Source organism: Anguilla anguilla, chromosome 15 (assembly GCF_013347855.1).
Source record: "Anguilla anguilla isolate fAngAng1 chromosome 15, fAngAng1.pri, whole genome shotgun sequence".
NCBI classification, from domain to species: Eukaryota; Metazoa; Chordata; class Actinopteri; order Anguilliformes; family Anguillidae; genus Anguilla; species Anguilla anguilla.
Window position 1 is genome coordinate 23,795,753 of NC_049215.1, and position 21,711 is coordinate 23,817,463.

Sequence of the window (21,711 nt, forward strand, 5' to 3'; positions counted from 1 at the left end):
CTTTAAAATGAGACGTGATAGTTTCCCACGTACTGATAGTAACTTCTGTATTCACACAAACTGTCAGGAGGTCATAAACGTTTGTTCTGCTGGCAAGACTGACAATAAGTGTGTGTAGGGCTTCAGAGCCTGATGAGGACAGGTAAGTCCTGGAAATCTGATTGCATTAATAGCAAGTGAAGGATTTTTGTATTTGAAATAGCCAGTTGGCAGGCTGGTATCAGGGGCTAATGTGTGACTACAGATCTGAAATACATTTTGGCTGTGTGTTGCCGAGTAACATGATCTGTATCGGGCCCAGGATGTTCTATCTTTAGCCAAATAGAGGGCAGGAAAACACTGCAGGAGCTCCAGGGGGATGTTTTTATCACAAAGTTTGCCTATACAGGCTTGAAAACTCGAGGAGCTAACCTCCTGAGTTTGCACATGCATCTCTGCCTCGTCAAGCGGCATCGACGCGCACCCCCGCCCACGGCAGGATGAGCGCTGAGGTCACGCCCGATCACCCGGTGGGCTCCGACTTCGTCGGGCAGCTGAAGGGGGCAATGGCGACGGGCGACCGGCGGAAAGCGGACGCGCTCCTCAGGGCCACGGCGGCGACGGGGGGGAACCCCGACGCCACGATCGAGCTGTCGAACGACGACTGGCTGAAGGACCCCTCAGTTCAGCTCCCGCCAGCCGTGCTGATGGGTGAGTTCCCCAGGCGATCCCTCGCCATGGCGATCTTTCTCACAAATCGCTCGATCCCTCCGTCGCTCCGCGGCTGAACGCTGGCTGAGCAGAGAGCCTCATTTGAGGGCGAAGCAGATGGAGAAACAGATGGGGAATTCGGCAGGGCCCGAGCCCTGCAGCAGCGTTCAGCTGGTGTGTCATTTCTAGCAGGGTGAACATGGATGAGTCGTTAAGTCCCCGCCTGATTGGCTCCAGCAACGGGGCGTGGCTTCTCGCAGTTCAGAGCAGAGCACTCACTGTGTGCGATGGCAAGAAGTGCTAAACCTAAAATTGATGTGCACATCTGTTAGTGAAAAGACACATGGACATTGAAATGTCACATGGACATACTAACTTAATGACAGTTACATGAATAAAAGTTGGGTTTGAACAGACTAAAGCTGCACACTGTGCCCTCTGCTCATGATGAAATGCTGATATAGATCCTTCTGGGTCGATATTTTGTCCGGTATGCCTGCAAATGATATTGACTGTAGTTGATTGATTGTAGTTGACCAGCTTCTACCACAAATTGTTTGCATAATCGTTTTTTAATGGGAGATCTGAGAATGCGCATTAAATTTACACAGAGATGCAATCCTTTCTGCTGGATTCTGCATGATCAACAACATTCATTGGCCATGAATCTGGCAGAAGTGAACATTACATGGTTTTTATTTTTTTATGCATCTCGTCATAAGCGTGAATCTTCTTGATCTTCCTATCCATTTGATAGCTCCAAACAAAATAAACACCTTATCACACTGTATATTGGATTGTCGGATGTGCAGATGCTCGCTTTGCTGATTTGACAGCTCCACCCATTATCGGTGGGATAAAGTTTGTAAGCTAAGAATCCTTTTCTTGGTTCTGCTTCTCACCTAGATGGCATCATTCCCAAAAAGACATCATGTAGCTCTTGCTCTTTATTAACACGCTGTGCTCAAATCCAGGCATTGTTGAATGAATGTGACTGCAGTACTGCTGCAGGTCCCAAAGGGCTGCAGCCTCTGCTAGCTGTCGTTGTGCTTCCACACTGAAGTGATTCAATTTTAGTCATTGATTGGCTAAAGAGTATACCCTTTCTCCCAAGGTCTAAATTGGCAGTTTATTGAATGTAAGTCCTGGCCTTCCAGTTTGATACAACTTAGCCTGGGACTAAGCAATTTTCTTTGGCCTGGGAAACTGAAGGACACGGGGCAAACACACACAGGTGCTCTTTCAGGAGGAGTTGGACTTGTCTGGTGATTTACAGGCATGAGAAAAAACAGTTTGTCCCCGAGGGTCAGACATCGATGAGAAAGCAAAATGGATGCTGTTGAGAAGGTAGAGTTGAGATTGATGGAATTTTTTTTTATCAGAAGACGTCTCTTTTTGTATATAATATGGTCTTCGTGAACACCAAAAAAAACAGTCATTGCATACCTCTGGTGTGTGTGTGTGTGTGTGTGTACAGTATAGAGAGAGAGAGAGAGAGAGAGAGTGTGTGTATGTGTATGTGTGTGTGTGTGTGTGTGTGTGTGTGTGTGTGTGTGTGTTAAAGAGCTAAATAAAAATTAACATAGTTGTTATGCTCAGAGATCTGTTGACCTGCCAGTGATGGTCTGGTCCAGACCATCTCTAGACCAATACTTCTTTAATGTGATCATAATGTGGCATCATTACCCTGTTGCAGTTTCTATACAGTTATAGATCAGGGCTGCCCAGCTCTGTTCCTGGAGATCTAACTTCCTGAAGGTTTTCATTTCAACCCTAATTTGGCACATCTGATTCGACAAATTAGCAGCTCAATGCAATCTCTAGCTGTTGAATTAGGTATGTTTTTTAAAACTTGTAGGACAGTAGCTCTCTAGGAACAGTGTTGGGCAGTCCTGTTAGAGATCCTTTTGGATTTTCTGCACAGTGGAAATTCTAGATCTTTTCATTGTTCCATACAGTGGAAGTTCTAGATCGTTCTGGTTTTCTTTATCTTTTGACCTCATCGGCCTGGCGGTGCTGTTTAATGACAGGTATTTATCGCCGCTGTAAGTGGATACGTGGGAATGTTAAGTGCCATTTGGGATGTCAGCGAGGGTAGCAGAGCGACCGCGTGGTCAGTCACATTACTCAATGCAACAACGCTGTCACCCATTGTTAGCCTCACGTCTGCCCACTGCGGTTCCCAATATAACAGGTCTACAGTGGTGATATCACAGGGAATGTATTTTAGGCAGGTCTGTGCTCTGCCTGTTTACAAACCCTGTGACCTACTTGCCCTTTCCACACCCTGACACACAGACCCAGGAGCAGCAGAGACCGGTTGGGCGGTGGGGGGTGATGAGTAAACATGTAATGCAGTTTACTCATCTATTTTTTTGTCTGGTCTAAAAACTCTACAGAATATATACATTGAGATCTGGGAGGTTTTTTGTATTTTGTAACAATACATTTTAGTCTATTTTTTACCATCCATTTCAGCTCCCCTCTGTTGAGTTAACCAGTCTTGTGATTTGAAGTAGGGGCGTCCAGCGGGCATTCCACCCACCCTGCCAGCGCCAGCCTATAAATAATTTGGACAACAGACAAACAGAGGGCATAAATATCCCCTGTTGTGAGCAGAGGGGCAGGTAAGTCCCTGACGCCACCTGGAGCAAAGGCCATTCGCCAGCTGCCAGGACCACCGCCATTCCGCTCGGTCAAGCCATTCCAGCGATGCTGTCGCGAAAGGGCCGCGCGATCGCCCCCCGCCCCCCTGCCCCTCCGAGCGGCGGCAAGGACTGGGACGGGGGCGTGGGTGGGCGCTGCTCCACCCAGAAAGCAGGGACGGAGACAGCAGAGCCCCACCAGAGGACCAGCCTGCGCAGGAGCAGCCTCAGGCAGCCCGGCATGGCCTTCCCCTGCCCCCCCACGCTGGACGCCCTGCTGAGCCAGCACTGGAAGGACCTGCAGGACGGCTTCTCCGACTACGAGTCGCTCAACAGGGTGCTGGAGTTCCAGAGCGATGAGCTGCAGTGGACCTCCCAGAAGTGGGGTACGGTTTTTGTGTGCGGGTCGCGGCGTCAGGTCGGACAGGGGGGGAGGGTTTGGGGTTGGAGTTTGGAGAGGGGGCGGGGGTCCCCATAACACATCTAATTCTGTGGGTTCTGGGCTGGATCATTTTAATCTACCCATTGTAATCTACTCAGACCTATGTATAAATGTTAACATGCAAGGTGTTAAGCCTATTGAAAATCAAGCCAAAGATTTTTTTGTAACCATTTGTAGGTGGAAAAAGAAATTTATACACCAACAAATGGACAAATGGTTATAAAAAAAACTTTGGCCTAATTATCAATAGCCTTCATTTTCACCTTGCATGTTAACATCTACATTTCTGCCCAGGTTGTAACAAGATCGATTTACATGATTTTTACACTGTGTGCTTTATGCACATCATTGTATCTGATGTGTTCCTTATGTAATGGGACCCTTATCTCCATTCTCTGTGGAGAACACAAAGTGCATGTGTCTAAGCTCCCAGGCATTAAAGGGCGTGTAACAATTGGTGGATGCCTTTTGCCCAGCCTGTTCTGGAATCCGCTTCACTGGGATCCGCCACATTGCTCTCAGCCCATTGTCTCCTAAAATCCATCGCTTTGTAAATATTCTAATACCAGAACATCATACCAGACCTATCAGATCGTTCTGGAGAGAATGACTCCGCCAACCTCTTAGAAGCTGGCGATGGTGCCGTTTCTTCATTACATTACATTACAGGCATTTAGCAGACGCTCTTATCCAGAGCGACTTACACAACTTTTACATAGCATTTTACATTGTATCCATTTATACAGCTGGATATATACTGAAGCAATTTCGGTTAAGTACCTTGCTCAAGCATACAACGGCAGTGTCCTTACCCGGGAATCGAACCTGCCACCTTTCGGTTACAAGCCCAGTTCCTTACCCACTGTGCTACACGCCGTCCTTCAGAAACATCTGCACGCGGGACTGGTCTGAACTAATCCCACAGGAAGAGCCACACTGTGTGATAATCCAGGATTAGAGCCATGGCAGGGTGTGCTTTCTCTCTCCCCATTTGCCCTGGCTTCAGAACTTTATTTCCATCTTTCCTGGGGGGGTTTATTTATTCTTTTTTTATTGGTGCAGTCGTGAACAATAGCCAAGCCCGGCATTATTCCGTTATTATAGAAGTATCTCCGGTTGGCCAATCACATGGTTCGTTGCGGCTCGCAAAGAACTCTCAGGAATTATAGGTGGCACAGATTATGTCCTTCAGCTATAATGGTGTAGTCAAAAGAAGTTCATGCACTTGAACCGAGTAATCCAACTGTTATAAAACTCTGAAATAAATCAAACCATTAACCGTGAAAAACAATGCAGTCCTGCAGTTTTGGCCCATTGCTGCCAACTGATGCAAAGCCCATGCTTTAAGAAAATCTTGCAACAGTCCTTCTTAGGGAAAGCTGGCCTGGGATAGTGCAGTTTTGTTTTGACAATAACAACCAGAGGCTGACATGTGAGCTGAGCAGTGCTAGACAGGAAACTATGGAAAATATTCAATTAGGTCACCCTCTGAACTTCTTGGAAAGTGAATTATTCACATAGCAGGATAACAGGGTTACTTTGGCAGATAACTGAGAGTGGAGGGGGGAGGGGGTGGGTCACATGGAATTCAGGACTGCTGTTTGACTTATGATCACCTCCCATCAAATCTCTGATTGGACACCCGTTCCCTCTCCTCATTGGCTGCCCTTCTCAACATGCTCTAAAGCCATGCCACGCTGGATTAGCCCTTTGGGTCAGGTCTCACCAACAGCTGCAATCACCAAGGGGGGGGGTGTTCGGTCAGAAAAAAAGGGCTGCAGGTTTTAATCACAGGGTGGGGTATATGTGTCCTGGAACCAGGTACTTAACCTGAATTCAGTGGAGGTCCAGCTGTGTCCAGGGATAACGTGTCAAAATGCAAGCTATGCAAGTTGTTCAGAACAAGGGAATCTGGCAAGCAAATAAATAATGTACCGACCACCTTATGCCAACATTCCTACCGCAAAGCCCACAATCCCCAACCGCTCCCCTCCCCCCCCCCCCAACCACCAAATCATCTATCAACACCCACAAACCAGCAGGACCCAAGAGATCAACCCCATATCTCAAATGCAGTTCAAAGCCAGGAGCGTTCAGCCCAACAAACAAAGTCTATATATAAAACACAGAGAACAATGAGTTATTAATAGTCAAACAATGAGCCAGAGGGTTTGATTTTTGGGGGTGGAACTTCAGGAGGGGGGAATTCAAACAGAGGCCTATATAACCACATTCCGCGCGGCGGGAGGAGACGAGCACACGCGCCGTCCTGTGGATGGATCAGAGGTGCAGGCAGAGGCAGGCCATGTTCAGGGCCTTGCGCTTGGAAGACCTGTGCTCCACCGTCAGGCTGGATGACTGCCGGGGGCGACTGGCGGAGCGGGGCCCCGAGGCGGGAGAGGGGGCCAAGGGAGATGAGCAGTGGCAGGGGAAGACGAGGGACATCCGTGCTGTGAAGCTGTACTGGTCCGTCCTGACGGGGGACGCCCAGGAGCTGAGGACGCTGCTGAAGAGGAACTACGTGGATGTGGACGTGCTGTACGACATCGGCCACGAGGAGTTAGAGTGGCGCTCCAGAACAGCAGGCAATTTTGGGCACTCAGGTAAGGCCCAGGACACGTCCTCCTGAGAGCGAGAGAGGGAGAGCGTTCCAGCATTAATTTCAACCCCCCCCCCCCCGTCCCTGTCCCTGTCCCTGTCCCTGCCCCCCCCCCCCTTGCTTCAGCTCCAGAATCCCTGAGAGCAATTCTGGAGGACAATCATTTAAAGCTTCTGTTACTGCTCATGGCAGGCAGTGGTCCTCATGTCATTAACCGGTGTGTGTGCACTGTTGGCTGCAAACATGATATCAGAAGGATTATCTTAAACGCCCCTGTGGAGTGAACCGCGCGCATTCGTCTGGTGTTATTATTTTGAAAACAATTCTTCCATGTCAGCGATTTTAAAAAGGAGGATGCTGGGAAATGTAGTTCTGACACTGTGCCTCCCCTCCCTGTGGTTGCAGGTCTGTGGTCACTGGAGTACAAACGGGAGCTGACCAGTCCCCTCTGCATTGCGGCAGCCCAGGGGTACACAGAGTGCCTGCGCTACCTGCTGGAGCACGGCGCCCGGCCCAACCTCACCGCAGGGGGCAAGACCGCCCTGCACGAGGCCTGTGAGAACGACAACACCGACTGCGTCGAGCTCCTGCTGGAGCGCGGGGCCAGCGCCGGCCTGCCGAGCGAGGACGGCTACACACCCCTCCACCTCTGCAGGACGCCCCAGTCCCTCCGGTCAGCTCCCCCTTCGCCTTCCTCATTCACGTCCCCCTCAAAACCCGGCACCCTGTTTGCTGCGGTTACCTACATTCATTCATACATATGCCCCACATCTCGTTCAGTACAGCCTGCTCTCTCAAAGCTGACATCCTGGTGTCCCCTGTTTCTAACCCTCTCACATCGCACTCCCCTCCCCTACCTTCATATGGTCTTTACCAGACTTACAGATGAGCTTACCAAGCTGTCTTACGTAACGGAACGATGCTGAGTCATCGATTTAATGGAGAAACATCTCAGAACAATGTTAATGAAACCTTACATCACAAGCCGGAGCACCTCCCATCTCTTATAACAGCACAGTGCAAGGAAAGATGAAGCATACATTTAAAATAGCAGCCAGCTGCTGGTGGCACGTTTGCTTATTTTTGTATTTGCTCAGCAGATGTGCTGATCTGCCTTACATTGCTTTGATTTGCAAAGTACCCTTAATCCAGCAGGGCATTTACTGGCAAGTCAGGCCATGTGATTCGCTCAAGGGTGAGATCACAGAGCCCTCCCTTCACATTCAAGCCTGATTCCATTGTCCAGTTAAAGGTGCCGTATGTAAGTTTGTCTTAGAACACTTTTGTTCATATTTGGTTGAATTTCCTTCACATCCTGACAGATATCAATAAATTAAAAGCTCTAAGAAAAAATTCTGATCACTACCTGGCCAGCAATTCTGCATCAAACTCAATCATTTTTTCCAATAATGGTATGCTTGCTATAACCCATAGCTGTAAATTACCATTGGTATGTTCAATGTTTACGTTCATTATGAAGACATTATGTGTTCTCTTTTCTATGAATGACACAGGATGCACTGCACTCCTCTCCCTACTTTTCAACGCTCTACGTCCTCTCTCACCAGTACTCAAATATCAGGCAGCATACGTTTAGAGGAAGGGGCTTTGGAGGGAGAGCTGAGGGGAGGGGGTGGGAAGTGGCGGAATATTTTTTTCCCCTAAATCTAGCTCTCTCTTTTTAATTTCTCCAAACTTGCATACTGCTCATTTAAGCATGGTTCTCCAGCCAGACAGCCCTTTGCATCCATACTTCATGCTCTTTATAGCAGGACTGACAGCATATTACCTTTCGATATGACTGCGTGGACAGCATTTTCACAGTTATGAAATGGTTCAAACGGTCACACTTTCAAAAGTCTGCACTGTCCTTGACAGTGAAAAGTGCATGGTTAAAATATGAAGCCCTTGCATGCAGTCTTTAATTTAAGTTAAGCTTAACTGAAAGCAATTTGCTGAAAACATGGAAAGTGAAATGACTATCCCTAATGCTGAAATGTCGCACGGATTTTTCACACCTTCTGTACTAGACCATTTTACACAATGCCAAAATAAATTAATGTTTTCATAATCGTGGCCTATGTATACTTTCCGTCTGAATGTGGAACTGCCTTTAAATTACGCGTGACTTATATACCTGTATCTACAACTGATCTTTTTGAGAAATGGTTTCCAGGAACATTTGGGAATATGCCGTTGCTTTCGACGTGTCTGAATGATCGTCGTTCAGCAAGTTGGACAGTCGTCCAGTCAAACTGTGCTTAAATGACAGCGACATCTATAAAGCTGCTAGTGAGCTTCGGCAGGCGCAACACAGAAGCACGCGCTATAACCTCACTCTTCAGTGCCTGCGCTTGGAAAGTGACATGGGACTGTGGGATTTGGAGGAGCCAAAAGACGAGGGGTAAACAAGAGGTGGCACAGGCCACGTAATTGCATCAAATGAGCGCGGATCGTTCAATTTGCTCGGCTAATGAAACATTCGTCGCGTACAGACGGCGGACGCAGTGTGAGAGGGAAAGCAAACCGCAGAGCGAGGAAGACTGGCTGGCAAAACCGCGCTGTGATCTTCGCTTCGCGGCAAAACGTCCAATTCTCCCGGGCACCCCGGCGCGCACTGCCGCACGTCGGTGGGGACGGGGCGAGCGGATTCTTCCTCTGATCACGACGTGACGGACGAGGAGGCCGAGCTCGTTAGCTCGTCGACAAGCCGAAGCTGCGAAACGCCGCTCTAATGATGCTAGCTTCGCGGCACGGGGGGGGGGGGGGAGCTGGGGCCGCTTTCTCAAACAGCGGTCTGTCTGCGGGTTAACGGCGCCGCTGGCGCTCTCATCGACGAGTTCAAGGCTCCCCCAACACCCGCCGCGCGGCTTTCTCCTTTCCTTTCTGTTTCACACTCTTCATTAAGAGCGCTGACCCAACCCGGTGGGGCAGGCCTAATTACGGCTCACCGATCTGATGCCGTTCATCCCAGCTCCGTTTAATTTCCCCATAAAAGGACGCTGGAGAACAGAGCGCGAAAGAGAGACGTCAGACGGGCGCTGGAATCAAAGAGCCCGGCTCTCACAGCGGCCCGTCCCCAGATTCTACCCGTACACCAGCCATTACAGGACTGACATCAAGCAGCGCGCTCAGCCACGGGACACAGGGAACTAATATCCGTCACATTCATGTGAAGCGAGGGGCTGAACCCACTCCTTAAGTGCTATTGACGGTAATGATAATGGCCACGGCGACAACGCCAACAACGATGATAATGATGACGACAAATTTCCAAGACAGCACCTTATTCTGCACAACCATAATCAGAAAGCAGGAGCAATGGGGGTTCATATTTTGGTAATAGGACACTTTATATTTAGATCTCATTAATCAACTTTTAATGAAACATGATTATAATAATTTCTTAGCCATTAACATGATTAGTTTGCAGTGCAGACCACTCACTATACATAAACAGCTTCTGAATATTCATAAGCTGTTTGTCCTATCCTGTTAACTTATTTTACAGTATATGACCTGGGGCTATTTGTAGGGGGGGGGGGGGGGGGTGGTAGGGGATGATGTCTACTTTAGCACAGGTACTGCAATTAAATGTTAATAACATTTAAATAATATATTAATTAATTGTTAATGGATGTGTTCATTAATTAATGTAACCTTAATATAAAATCCCTGCCACATATTAGAGTATATATTCAATAGTATGTGACCTCCATTAGTCTAAAGCAATACTTACATCCCTCAGGGCGTAAATGACACAAGAACATACAGGAGATTTGCCTGTGAAGGATTATGATCTACTAATACTTTTAAAAAGAGCAGCGTGCAGTTCAGAATTTGTCCCAGAGTCAGGCTCCAGTCCGGGTTGCCTGTTGCTGGACCTGCTCATGTTTACAGAATATCTTTACCATGAATTTGAAATGAACAAAATGCCTAATTAATCAGGAAATTATACCGTTGTCCACCATAGCTATGTGTTTTTACCAGTGCTTGTGATAGAATGCTTTGTGAAATGTGAGCCAGCACTCTGTGCAATACCTCAGTGTGGCAAATTGCTTAAAAATGTCTTTTTATAATACTGGTCAACTTGTACACTGAGGCAAATGGAGACCAATGTAATTAAAATAAAACTGGCAGCTCGACTGCATTAAAAATAATCTCAATTAGTGCAAATGGCTAAGGAATTGGTGATAGCAGCATGTGAAGTTTCCTGACAAAAACACCGGTCTTATTGTTGAACTACAGTCATAAGCCTTAGCGCAATGATTTACAACCACACCATATACATAGATTCAAAGGCACACTATGAATTTTAAATGAGTAGTAAAAGTAACAGTAAATTTCACAAGCGAATTACTGACTTTTAATCACTTAGTGGTCCCCAGCTCTTGGAGAGACACAGTGTCTTGATGGTATGTTTTAAAATCTTAAAACTAAAAGCGGCAACCAGTTCAGACCCAAGAAGCCAGGAATAATCAAATGCTTTAATTTAACCCCCTCCCCCTTCTGTGTCCCTCCCTCCCGCTGCAGGTGTGCCAAGGCACTGGTGCGTCACGGCGCCAGGGTGGACGTGGCGAGCGAGGACGAGGGGGAGACCCCGCTGCACGTGGCTGCCCGCCACGGCCTGCATCACCACGCTCAGCTGTACCTGCGCTACGGGGCCGACGTCAACGCCCGCAGCGCTTCAGGGGTAACCCCCCTGGGGGCGGCGTGCGCGGGGGCCCAGGGCCCCGCGGACCAGGACGAGGGCCAGGAGGACGGCTACCTGCAGCTGTGCCGCATGCTGCTCGCGTACGGCGCCAACATCAACCTGGCGGACGGCGAGCGGCGCACTCCCCTGCACCAGGCCGCCCGCAACGTCCAGCGCCCCCTGGTGGAGCTGCTGCTGGAGCACGGCGCCGACGTCAACGCCCTGGACTACAACGGCGGCACGCCGCTCTCCGGCGCTCTGCAGAACGCCGTCATCAAGGCCCAGCTGCAGCCGCACCTGGTGGTGCAGACGCTGCTCAACCACGGCTCCATCAAGATGTGGCCCCTGGCCCTGCTCAAGGTACGGCACCACCGCCACAGGGCCACAGGGCTCCTAGCAACAGCGTAGCCTCCTGTCCTGAAAAGGGCTCGGCTGTAAGATCTGGAGACGAGCAGGTACCAATGCCAGGAACCAGTCCAGTAAACCTTCAGAATGCCCAAATAATAAGATAAAAAAGATGGGGGGAAAAGTGTTTTATTTTTTTACCAGTATTATAGTCTTCTTCCACTAGAAGCCCTTCACATTCACACTGCTCAATACATCTGAATACAATATTCCTGTCAGGTATTCATGTTTTTGATTGAAATTTGATTTAATCCAATGCCTGATGTTTATTTCAGGTTCTGACAGCCTGTGCTGCAGCTCCTAAAACAGTGGAGACCTTGTTCAACTCGTACACCCAAGTCATTGTCACGTACAAGTGGCTGGACGCCATTCCAGAGGAGATTGTACAGGTAGGCCAGACAAACACTGACTCCGCCTCCTGCGACTAACAGCCCACCCCTCTCGCTTCCTCATTGCCTCTCAGGCAGAAGACAGAAGCACAGAACACCTCAATGCTGTGTCAAGACACAGCAGGAACTCCTCAACACTATAAAACAAGGCAAAGCTTCAACACTTCAACCAAAACACAGTGAAAATATATTCAAAAACTGCAGCACTAAATCTAAATCTACTAATTCATAGGACAAAAAAAACAACTGGAAAGTCACGACTAAGACACCTAAGCAATGTTCCACTGTACGTCCATGACACCACCACACAAGAGCGGGAACCTTGGCACAGGGGAAATGGCATAAATCTTGGGCGACGCCCTCACGGCACAGTGCCGGGAGAACGAGGGCGATCGCTTATCACATTACACTCCGACACAAAGCTCAGAAGAGCGGGGAGGGCGGGGACACACATGACTTGCGCATGGCGGGGATCAAAGTCCCAAACCTCCCAGACAGCCAGACGAGTTTATTGCAGCGACTTTGCAGTTGAACTCCTCGTGATTAACGCGTCAGGCGGCGGCTCGGAAAGGGAGCGGCGCGGCTCCAACGTGACTCCACCTCCCGACCCCTTCCTTCTATTTCAGTCTCATCGGTTGTAACAGTCATTAATTATGTCATTATCAAATAACCGCCTTTTAAAATCGGCATTAGTGAGGCTTGCAGGGAACATTTACCAGATCTAATTACTTTGTCTGAAACATTTGTGGACCTGTAGAGTAAAACTGTCTGAATCGGTGATGAACGTCTGGACTGACTGAGTCCATGTCAGTGTTGTCTGGAGGTCTAATTGAATGTGTCCAGTATTATGTGAATGTTGTGTTCTGTGTTTCATATATTAAGTCTGGCTCCATAGTTGGCAAATGTATTGCAATCCCTTTGACATGTGGATCTATGCACTTTGCCATACACTGCTGGTACAGCAGAAGAATAAGCTAACCACCGATGGTTCAATAGAACTCCACATTTGGAAGCTGTCTGAAATTCTGTTTTTGGTTAGGTATATTAAAGGCAGGAAGAGATTTTCTTTTTAAGAGCACAAAATGTCCTCCATATAAATTCTTCTCAGGATTTGTTCCTTCTGACAGAGAAGTAACAAATCCAGCAGTCCAATATTCATGCTTGCATGTACTGTAGCTTCCTTTAGATTACCTTCCACAATCATATAAGCCATCAGCTAAAGTAATGGCTGACAGTATCACACTTTGATAAAAACTTGTAGCTGGTAGCTGACATGGAGTGTTTTGGTGGAGAGGTCACGCTGGCCATCACTCCACTCAGACACAGGGGGTTGCCATCGTGAGCAAGAGCGCGGTCAGAAACTGCGCTGTCAAAAAAAACTACCTGTAAAACCGGGCGTGTCCTTTTGTCCAGATGCACCAGACCTTCTACGAGTCCCTCTTCGCCCTGGAGTGCAGGCCGCGCTGCCTCCAGCACCTCTGCCGCTCAGCCCTCCGGAAGCACTTCGGGAAAGCCTGCCACCTGCAGGTGCCCCGCCTGCCCATCCCCAGATCCCTGCAGCGCTACATCCTGCTGGATCCAGAGGGCTTCCTGTGCTAGAGCGCCCGGAGCGCGCTCTCTTCGCTCCCGAGACGCCTGCGTCAGACGCCCGCTCGCGCACCTTCGAGGACAGTGGAACACAGCCACCAGTTTTCTCCCTGGAAATGAACAGGTTAGACACTAAAGTGAGTTAGCCTCAATAATATTAACACATTACTGCAGGATGCAAATCAGCCAGCCATGAACAGGGAAACACGGTGGTGAACACAGACATCCCAGTCAACGCCGCAGACAAAATGGGAAACGGCCACTTGAAATGGCAGGAAGCGGACTTTCAGATGTAGGGCTCCGTTGCTGCATTATTTCACCTGCAGAGGGCACTGTGGATTCAATGTGATCCCGCGATGCTGACGGCTCATATGGTGGTCACGGCTTTTCTCCTTATTTGTTTTCTGTTGAAGTTTGACACATTGAAATGTGTTGGCGTTATTGCAATTTGATGTTTTGCAGATAGATGTTTTTAATTACTGTTACTGTTTCTGTATGTTTGCAATGGATTTTATTTTTTCTTTCTTATGGGAGTGCTGCTTTTGATGTTCCATGTGTTAAAAAAGCATTTTCATTGATGTTGTATTGCTTTTAACAAGATGTATGTAAGGGATTCACACATAGTGGGCAAGTAAAACCATGTGGAAATGGACCTAATAGGTTGCACATGAAAAAAAGCTGAGTGTTCCTCAGTATTAATGATGGTTTCTCCATTTTAAAATCACTTAAATAAATCTTGACCCTGTTATGGGTGAAATCTGTCCCTGTACCATTGTATGAACTTTAAGTTGCTTAATTAATTGAGGCATTCATCAATCCACTTTGTGTCTACACCAGGATGACAAATCAGGGACATTTGAATGTATATTTAGGTCATGAATCTTCATGACAGGACATTTAACTGAGGTAAAGGGAATATGACAGAAATCTTTGCAAAGTATAGCACAGAAAAAGAATATAATAATTGATAAATATGAATCACCCCAAGTTATACATTTAAAAACAAGGTGATTTTAAACTATACTTCAAAGTTATTGGTTTGAAACCAGGCATCTTCTGCAGTACCTGTTAGATTATATTATGTGGACAAAACCCTTGTGAACTAAATTGCGATTATTTAAAATGACCCCTTGTCCAAAGAAAGACCAACTTTGAGACCAAATCCTTTGGCAAACCAGAGATCAATGTTAACATAATAATCCACCGGTCTGATGGATGTAAACAATCACAATATTTTATTCATAAAACAAATCCCGGAAAAGGAGAAAAAGGGTGTATCTAGTATTTTGTATTCTGTAATGTTTTCTATTGAAATTAAATAAAGTATGAATTGTACTTCTGGAAGTTTTCATGAGCTCCAAAACTGTGTGTTTTGTGTGCACATATATAAAGTAGTTTTACCTTGTTGCTCTGTGGCCCCTGGTATTATAAACTGAACTGTAAATCCTCTGTAATTTACAAAGCCCTGTTTAAGATGCTTTTTATAAAACCAGGGGCTCCCAGTCCAGGCCTTTACAGCTCTCTACCCTGTCACGGGCACCCCCCGAAATCAGCATGTACGATCGGGGCCAGCGGAGAAAATCACAATGCGGTACGGCCACTCAAAAATGCTAATATGGATCCGTCTCTGGACCTGCGCAGGAAAACCAAGGTGTGAATCAGCGGTGTAACAGGACAGGAGACCCATCGCTTGAGTTAAAGGCACTGATGTAGACTTGGACTATAATGTCCAGCTGCAATTCTAAATATTTATATAAGTCACGGCCGTGACTTGGGTGGGTGCGTGGGAGGGCAGCGGAACGCACATAAAACTCATACAACTTTGAAGTAATCATATTTATTACTTCGGTTATTGCCCTGCTATTGATATTGAGGAAAGGAAACAACGAGAGATTTGACATAATGTAAAAAGAGTGGATAGTATAGAATAAATTATGGGTGACATTTAAGCCTTGATGAAAAGGTTGAGGCTGAAACACACTACACTGAATGTTGAACGGTCTGGTGCTGCAGGCAACATTTCCAAATCCAATCTTTTCCCCAAAACTACATCCAACAGCCAAAGCATATTTTTGATTAGGTGCACATATAAGTACACACACACACACACACACACACACACACATAAACGCACACAAATGCACATGCACATGTCCTCTGTTTTTATCAAATTGACTTCAGCAAAGAAACAGAATCTTTGCCTTTTGACGGTTTAAAATGTAACCCCATTTTGCTTCAATCATGTAAGGCATTGTAGGATTTAATGGCATCCCTGTTTCTTTGTATATGTGCATGTGTGGGTTCATGCATAGGAAAGATACAGATGTGTGAGTGTATTGTGTGTGAACATGATGTATGTGTGCATGTGTACATGTGTTTGCACATATATGTGTGCATGTATGTATGTGTGCGTGTGCATGTTTGCATGTATGAGCATATGTATATGTATGTACTTGCGTGTATGTTTATGCATTTTTGTACGCATGTATGTATGCATGTGCTTATGTGAATGCATGTGTGGGTGTGTATGTGTGCGTGTGCGTGTGCGTGTGTGTACATGTATGTGTGTGTGTGTGTGTGTGTGTGTGTGTGCGTGTACACGTATGCGTGTTGTGCTTGTTGTTTGCTGAATGCAGTCGGGCCATGGAAGCCTGTTCTGAAGCCCCACTTCATTTAGCCTCCAGTTCTACACCTTTCCCTGGCTCTGGCGTAATTTTTCTGGCATAATGAATGATCATGTTCAGCAGCATGCAGGAAAGGTTTAATTAAATCATATTCCAATCATAATCCGTGTTGTTAATTAAACTGGATAATTTATAAGTACAAAAGAGGGTATTTATTAGCTGTTCTGGAGTAGCGATATGCCAGTGTATCAGCGCTGATCTCCCCCACCCCCAGCTCTCTCTTCATCTGACTATTGAAGCCCCCACATGATTGATAATGAGACAGTGCCTGCTATACTATTTGTCTAATGGCTGTGCAATTAAATTCCCTTGTAAATGACCCATGCCTCATTTCATCCTAATCTATGGAATTTTGATTGAATTCGTCAGCCCTAATTGAAAAATACTGCTATTTAATGTCTGCATTGCAGTTGTGGTTCAGGCAGGCTTTAATGAGATGGTGTCCTCATGACCCTGTGCATGCGGGGGTGGGGGTGGTTGGGGGTGGGGGGCAAAATTCATGCCCTTGATTTTGCTGACAGGGGAGAGGGGGGGTGGGGGGTGGTTGGGGTTAGGGTTGGGGAAATGAACCCCAAGAATAAGAGTAACTTCAGTACATCAGGAATGTAAAATTGCCTCATGCAAAAACTGAAAAACACACATTTTCAATCTTTAGGAATGCATGATACACACACACGTAGGCTATATATTCATATATATATAACGAATGTGTAATCCGGCATGGACAGACAAATACAAACTGGAAGAAATAATGACTGGTGTAAGTAACCTCGAAGCCAGAGAACAGGCCTTTGTCCAGCAGGGCTGAGGGCTTTGAAGAACCTCACTGAGACACAAAACAGCACTGGAGTTGCTGATTTACACCGATGGTCGCCTGAAGATGTTTTGTGTTTCATCATTAATTCTGTGATTTTTCGCCATGAGCAGAATAACAGCGGGTGAAGGCCTTCTGCCCCAGCTCAGGTTAGCAGCTCAAGCTTCAGCCTCCTCAGACCACACAAGAGCATAGGCTGCCCTTAAAGTAGCAGCAGGTTTCTGCAGCTTACATCACAGGAAGCCGTGCCTGAGACTGCTCTGTGTGTACAGAGTGACAGCACAGTTAAGTTCAGGGGGACTAGTCACATTCCATACCCCTGCATGTTGGGTGTTATTCTGTTTAATTGAGATCAATTTCTATTGCAATAAAGTAAAGTAGTCTTCACTTATTTTGTGCTGCTATAATACTACTACTACTACTACTACTAATAATAATAATAATAATAATAATAATAATAATAAATATTATTATAACAATAATGGTGATTATTATTATTATTATTATGATGCAGCAGCAGCAGTTCATTTGGAAATCAAAACTGCTGCCTGGTTATGGAAGCTACCTCCTGCTATGCCAAGTATAAATATGAGTGGTATTATTTCAGAAGCAATTTGCTGTGCATTTCATTCTGAAAAGTGATGTTTATTTTGAATTTAAATGGGCACAGTTAATGAGGCATTTCAATGGCCCTTGCTCAATTCTATTTTAACTTGGGGTTGTAAAATCCTTAAATTGGTGTGTGATTTTCAGAACATTTTCCTTAAACAGGGTAGCCTAGAGTGAAGTAAAAATAGAGGTAACAAGGAAAAGAAGGACAATTCAGAACCATATACATTTGTTGTCAAAGTCTTGATCATAATCGCACTGATGCAGCTATTAATAATTGATAATGCTAATATCTCCGTTGTTCTGGCTGATTATGACATTTATGTCAAATGCCCATTTTCTCTACATCTGTAGATCTTTATATATGTTTTAATCCCCAATTGACATATTATCATTCTCATGTTTAGACTGCCTAAATAAAGCCACAAATCTGGATTCCTAGCGTTGCTTAAATGTGTCGGTCTCGGTTGCCTCTTAGCTCCACGGTTCTCTCAGAACCCTGCAGCTTGCTGCTCGGTTAAATACACATAAATCTCTGTATGTTTCTCACAGGTCATCTTAATTCACCTCATTAATTATAGCCTTAAAAATGTCGACATGTTTACTGTAACCCTTCCCCAGCCGAGCTCGCAGAAGTCCTTTCCGTTATCAACACATTCTTATCCAGAGGGAGCATCCCTGACTATCCCCAGTGGACTGTGAATAAGTGATTACAACAGAAACCTAATTAGGGTCCTGATAACCTTTAAAAAGCACAAGGCTAGTCTCTGCCATCTTAAAGATGTGTCCCTAAGAAACTGCTATTTTGCGAACAATACATAGATTAAATATTCAGTTTGAACCAGATTTTTTACACTGATGAGTAATTCATACTTGCATATGACTGTATAAATATATCTGCATAAATAATATGTTGCAACTTAAAGTACAGTGTTACATACGTCACTGCTTTGAGCCGAGTCGTCGTAGTTCTCCTGGATTTCAGCGTTTATCCAATCTGCCATTACGTAGTTAATTGAAGAGGATCAATCACAAGAGAGAAAATGATCAGTCATAGAGGAGAAGGGCATGAGTCATACAGAGGAGAGGATCAGCCACAGAAAGAATAAGCTCCATCATAGAGAGGAAGGCTCAATCAGACTTTTGTCTGTCTGTGTGTGTGTTTGTGTGTTTGTGTGTGTGTGTGTGAGGCCTTCACACTCCCTGTCACACAGATGTAGGCATTCATCTTGGAACTGATGGATTCAATCAAAGAGCGGCAGACAGGTTTTCTATGACCAACAGGCTGGACAGGTGGTAGTCCAGCAAACTACTCCACAAAAGAAAATTACTGACATATTTTTAACTTGGGAGAGCGAAACATGGGCAGACTTTTTGACAAATAATGAATGTCTTTTAAAGAGGGGCAGGATGGGGGGGGGGTGACGCAGGTTTGTTGAGAGAGGAGGGGGACAGGGGGTTAAGGTTAATGAGAGTAGAGATGAGGAGGAGAAGGTCAGGGGTGGCAGCATGGGCCTGGACCAGATCAAGGAGAGATCAGCAGTCAGAGATGAGGGAGAATACTGTCGACAATGGAGGACAAGCATTTGGGGCTCATCATTGTCCAGGTGTTCGGGGGAGGGGGGCGGGGGGCGGGAAGGGTTGAAGCAGGTGGGGGAACAGGGACGGTTGAGTGAATTGTGACCCTCAGTGACCTTGGCGTAGGGGTGGGCAGTTGTGAGCGGTGAGGTAATCGAGGGGAGGAGGGGGCGCGTTATTAAGGAAGCGGGGAGAACGCAAAGCCCCGTGTGCTAGCGGGCTCACAGGCGCAACGCTCTCTCACCAGCCTCTCTGTCACAAAGCTGCCAGAGCAGCGGCACGGACAGCCTCAGTAATAGCAACAGAAACACAAGCGTCGCTCTGTTAAACCGCTCTACAATAAGCATATCACCGCACAGAAAGCTCCAGAGTGAAGGGGATGAGCTAAACAAACCGTGAGCTGAACTGCTGGTGCAGCAATCAGACAGAGCAGGAGCAATCAGGAAGAAACTGAATTTCAATCAATCCTGCTTAGCAACATCCTCTGAGGTGGCAGGCTGCCTTAGCAGAGAGGACAGGGGAGTGTAAAACAAGGAAGGAAAGGAGGAAACAATACAAAGCGATCTTAGAATCTGTTATTAGTTACAGGCAATTCCTGATCAGCGCATATGCCTGGAAGTGTCGTGACACTGCACACTTAATCAGAGTACGCACATTACAGGAGCAGATCTCAGCATAAAAATCACAATCGTGCATTTGTTTAGCAGATGACCTCAGCCAGGTTGAATTGCACGGCTTACATATTTACATGTTAGCCACTTGTATAGACGGATGCATACTGAAAGGGGTTCAGGATGAGGTTAAGTACCCTGTTCAAGGCTTACACTGCAAAAGCAATAGATCTCTGTTCCACGCTCGCTCAGAAGGTTAAGCTCCTCAGAGCAGGTCTAGATGCAAAGTGCTTCCAACTTGAGCACCATGAATAAGTTCTGATATGAGTTAGCAGGGATGCTGCTCAATGCTTCTCGGGGGTAGCAGACATTAATTGCAATGTGTTTTAATAAATGAGAAAGAAACAGAAAAATTCATTTCTGGAAAATCTTTCTTTTAATTGTCCAAGTATGTTGAAAAGAGGGACTTGAAGATCAACATTTTCACCTCCTTCTGTCACCTAGTGTTTTTTTGTTGTGCAGCAACAGTGTTCATAATAATTTTGACAACCATTTTGTCAGATTCTGTTTCCAATTTATTTTGCCACTCACAATCCTCTGAAAACAGCCAATCATCTGTGTTAGCAGGGTAAATAGAAAGAGGAATGAGACCACTGTGTATTATTGTATGCATCATCTTAATTTATGTTCAGGCAAAGCAAGCTTTAATTGGTGCTTCAATGGGACTGCTATCTTTTCTAAAGGTGAAGATTAGATTCATCATATTAAAAACTGTTTCATTCATTTTGTATTCATTCTTCATTCCACGTCTCCTCTCCTTTCTCCAAACTCACCCCACACCCCCGAACACATCTTCCTGTTTTTTAAGGGTGGGGGACTGTTGGAAGGGGGGGGGGGGGCATCTTTAAATCATAATGAAGTCCTTGTGTCTGAAAAACATTCCCCATCAGACACACCAATTTGGCAGAAGGCTCCCCTTCCTTTCTGGGTTTGCTCTTTCAGTCTGCTACATTCACAGCTTTGCTCTTTATTTGTGTGAGTGGCCCAAATACACTCCGTGTGTCTCTAAAGAGGGAGAAAAAAAACCCTTGACTCCTACAACACAATCCTCAGATGATTATGCAAAACAGCCTTTTTTGACCAATTCAACCAAAGTCAGAGATGCCTTCAGTATCTCTCTAAATATGGCAGTGCTTAAAAAGCCTTTTTCAGTCGTCCAGCAGCTCTCAAAGACACAAAGGAGGGAAGAAAACAAGGCCCCGTCTGAACTGGGCAGAGTGAACTTCCAGGAAGATGGAAACACTTTAAAATCCCAGAGTTAAAGTGAATATTAAAGTGGACTTTAATGAACCTCTTCTCTGTATTATATCTCCATGATATACAACTCTGTAGCAGACGTTGTATGGAGTCAGGTGCTTGGTCAAGACAACTCTGGCTATATTAACACTTTTAAAATATTTGTGCGAAGCGAAAGAGGAATTAAATTCATTTGTAACCCTTGCAAAGGACTTTTAGCTGAAGAATTTAAATTGCAAAACTGTACGATGATATTTTTCATATTCAACAGGGATTACTATTACCCATGTGGCTTTGTCCACAACTCAGTGTTTAAAGTCTTTTTTTAATATTTAGGGAGAAAGTGTTTCATGAAACATGTATTTGACAAGAATACCAAATAAAGAATGCCTCTGGGGGAAAAAAAACTTCCACATGAGAACATTGGACAGGCCCAACATGGGGTGGGGGGGGGGGGGCAAGGTCATGTGGAGACACGCGGGAAACAAAAAAATAATGTCACTGAGGGGAAGAAACTCGGGTCTTCCCCTAATCACTGGGGTGGAGTTTTAAGCAATTCAAATCAGGGAGTGATTATTCAGTGGGGAGAAAGAATGGGGTCAGGGCCGTGGAGGAGTGTAATGTGCGAAAGCGTCTTATCTCGCTTAACGAGACAGAGTTGTAGCAGAT

The 21,711-nt window shown here is 46.0% G+C and overlaps 2 protein-coding genes across 3 annotated transcripts; both read left to right on the forward strand.

Annotated features, from left to right (window-relative positions):
* Positions 1-360: 360 nt before the first annotated feature.
* LOC118213768 (ankyrin repeat and SOCS box protein 18-like) lies at positions 361-1,043 on the forward strand. Its single transcript, XM_035392925.1, has one exon. The coding sequence runs from the start codon at positions 480-482 to the stop codon at positions 765-767; it is 288 nt and encodes a 95-aa protein (XP_035248816.1). The 5' UTR covers positions 361-479; the 3' UTR covers positions 768-1,043.
* Positions 1,044-2,548: 1,505 nt separating this feature from the next.
* On the forward strand, positions 2,549-14,367 carry asb18 (ankyrin repeat and SOCS box containing 18). 2 transcript variants are annotated; one of them, XM_035392924.1, is made up of 5 exons: positions 2,549-3,721; positions 6,782-7,049; positions 10,910-11,429; positions 11,750-11,863; positions 13,277-14,367. In XM_035392924.1, the coding sequence occupies exons 1-5, from the start codon at positions 3,403-3,405 to the stop codon at positions 13,460-13,462; spliced, it is 1,407 nt and encodes a 468-aa protein (XP_035248815.1). In that variant the 5' UTR covers positions 2,549-3,402; the 3' UTR covers positions 13,463-14,367. The 2 variants fall into 2 exon arrangements, with proteins under 2 accessions (XP_035248815.1, XP_035248814.1); XM_035392923.1 differs by lacking the exon at positions 2,549-3,721 and adding an exon at positions 5,067-6,380.
* The last annotated feature ends 7,344 nt before the right edge of the window (positions 14,368-21,711 follow it).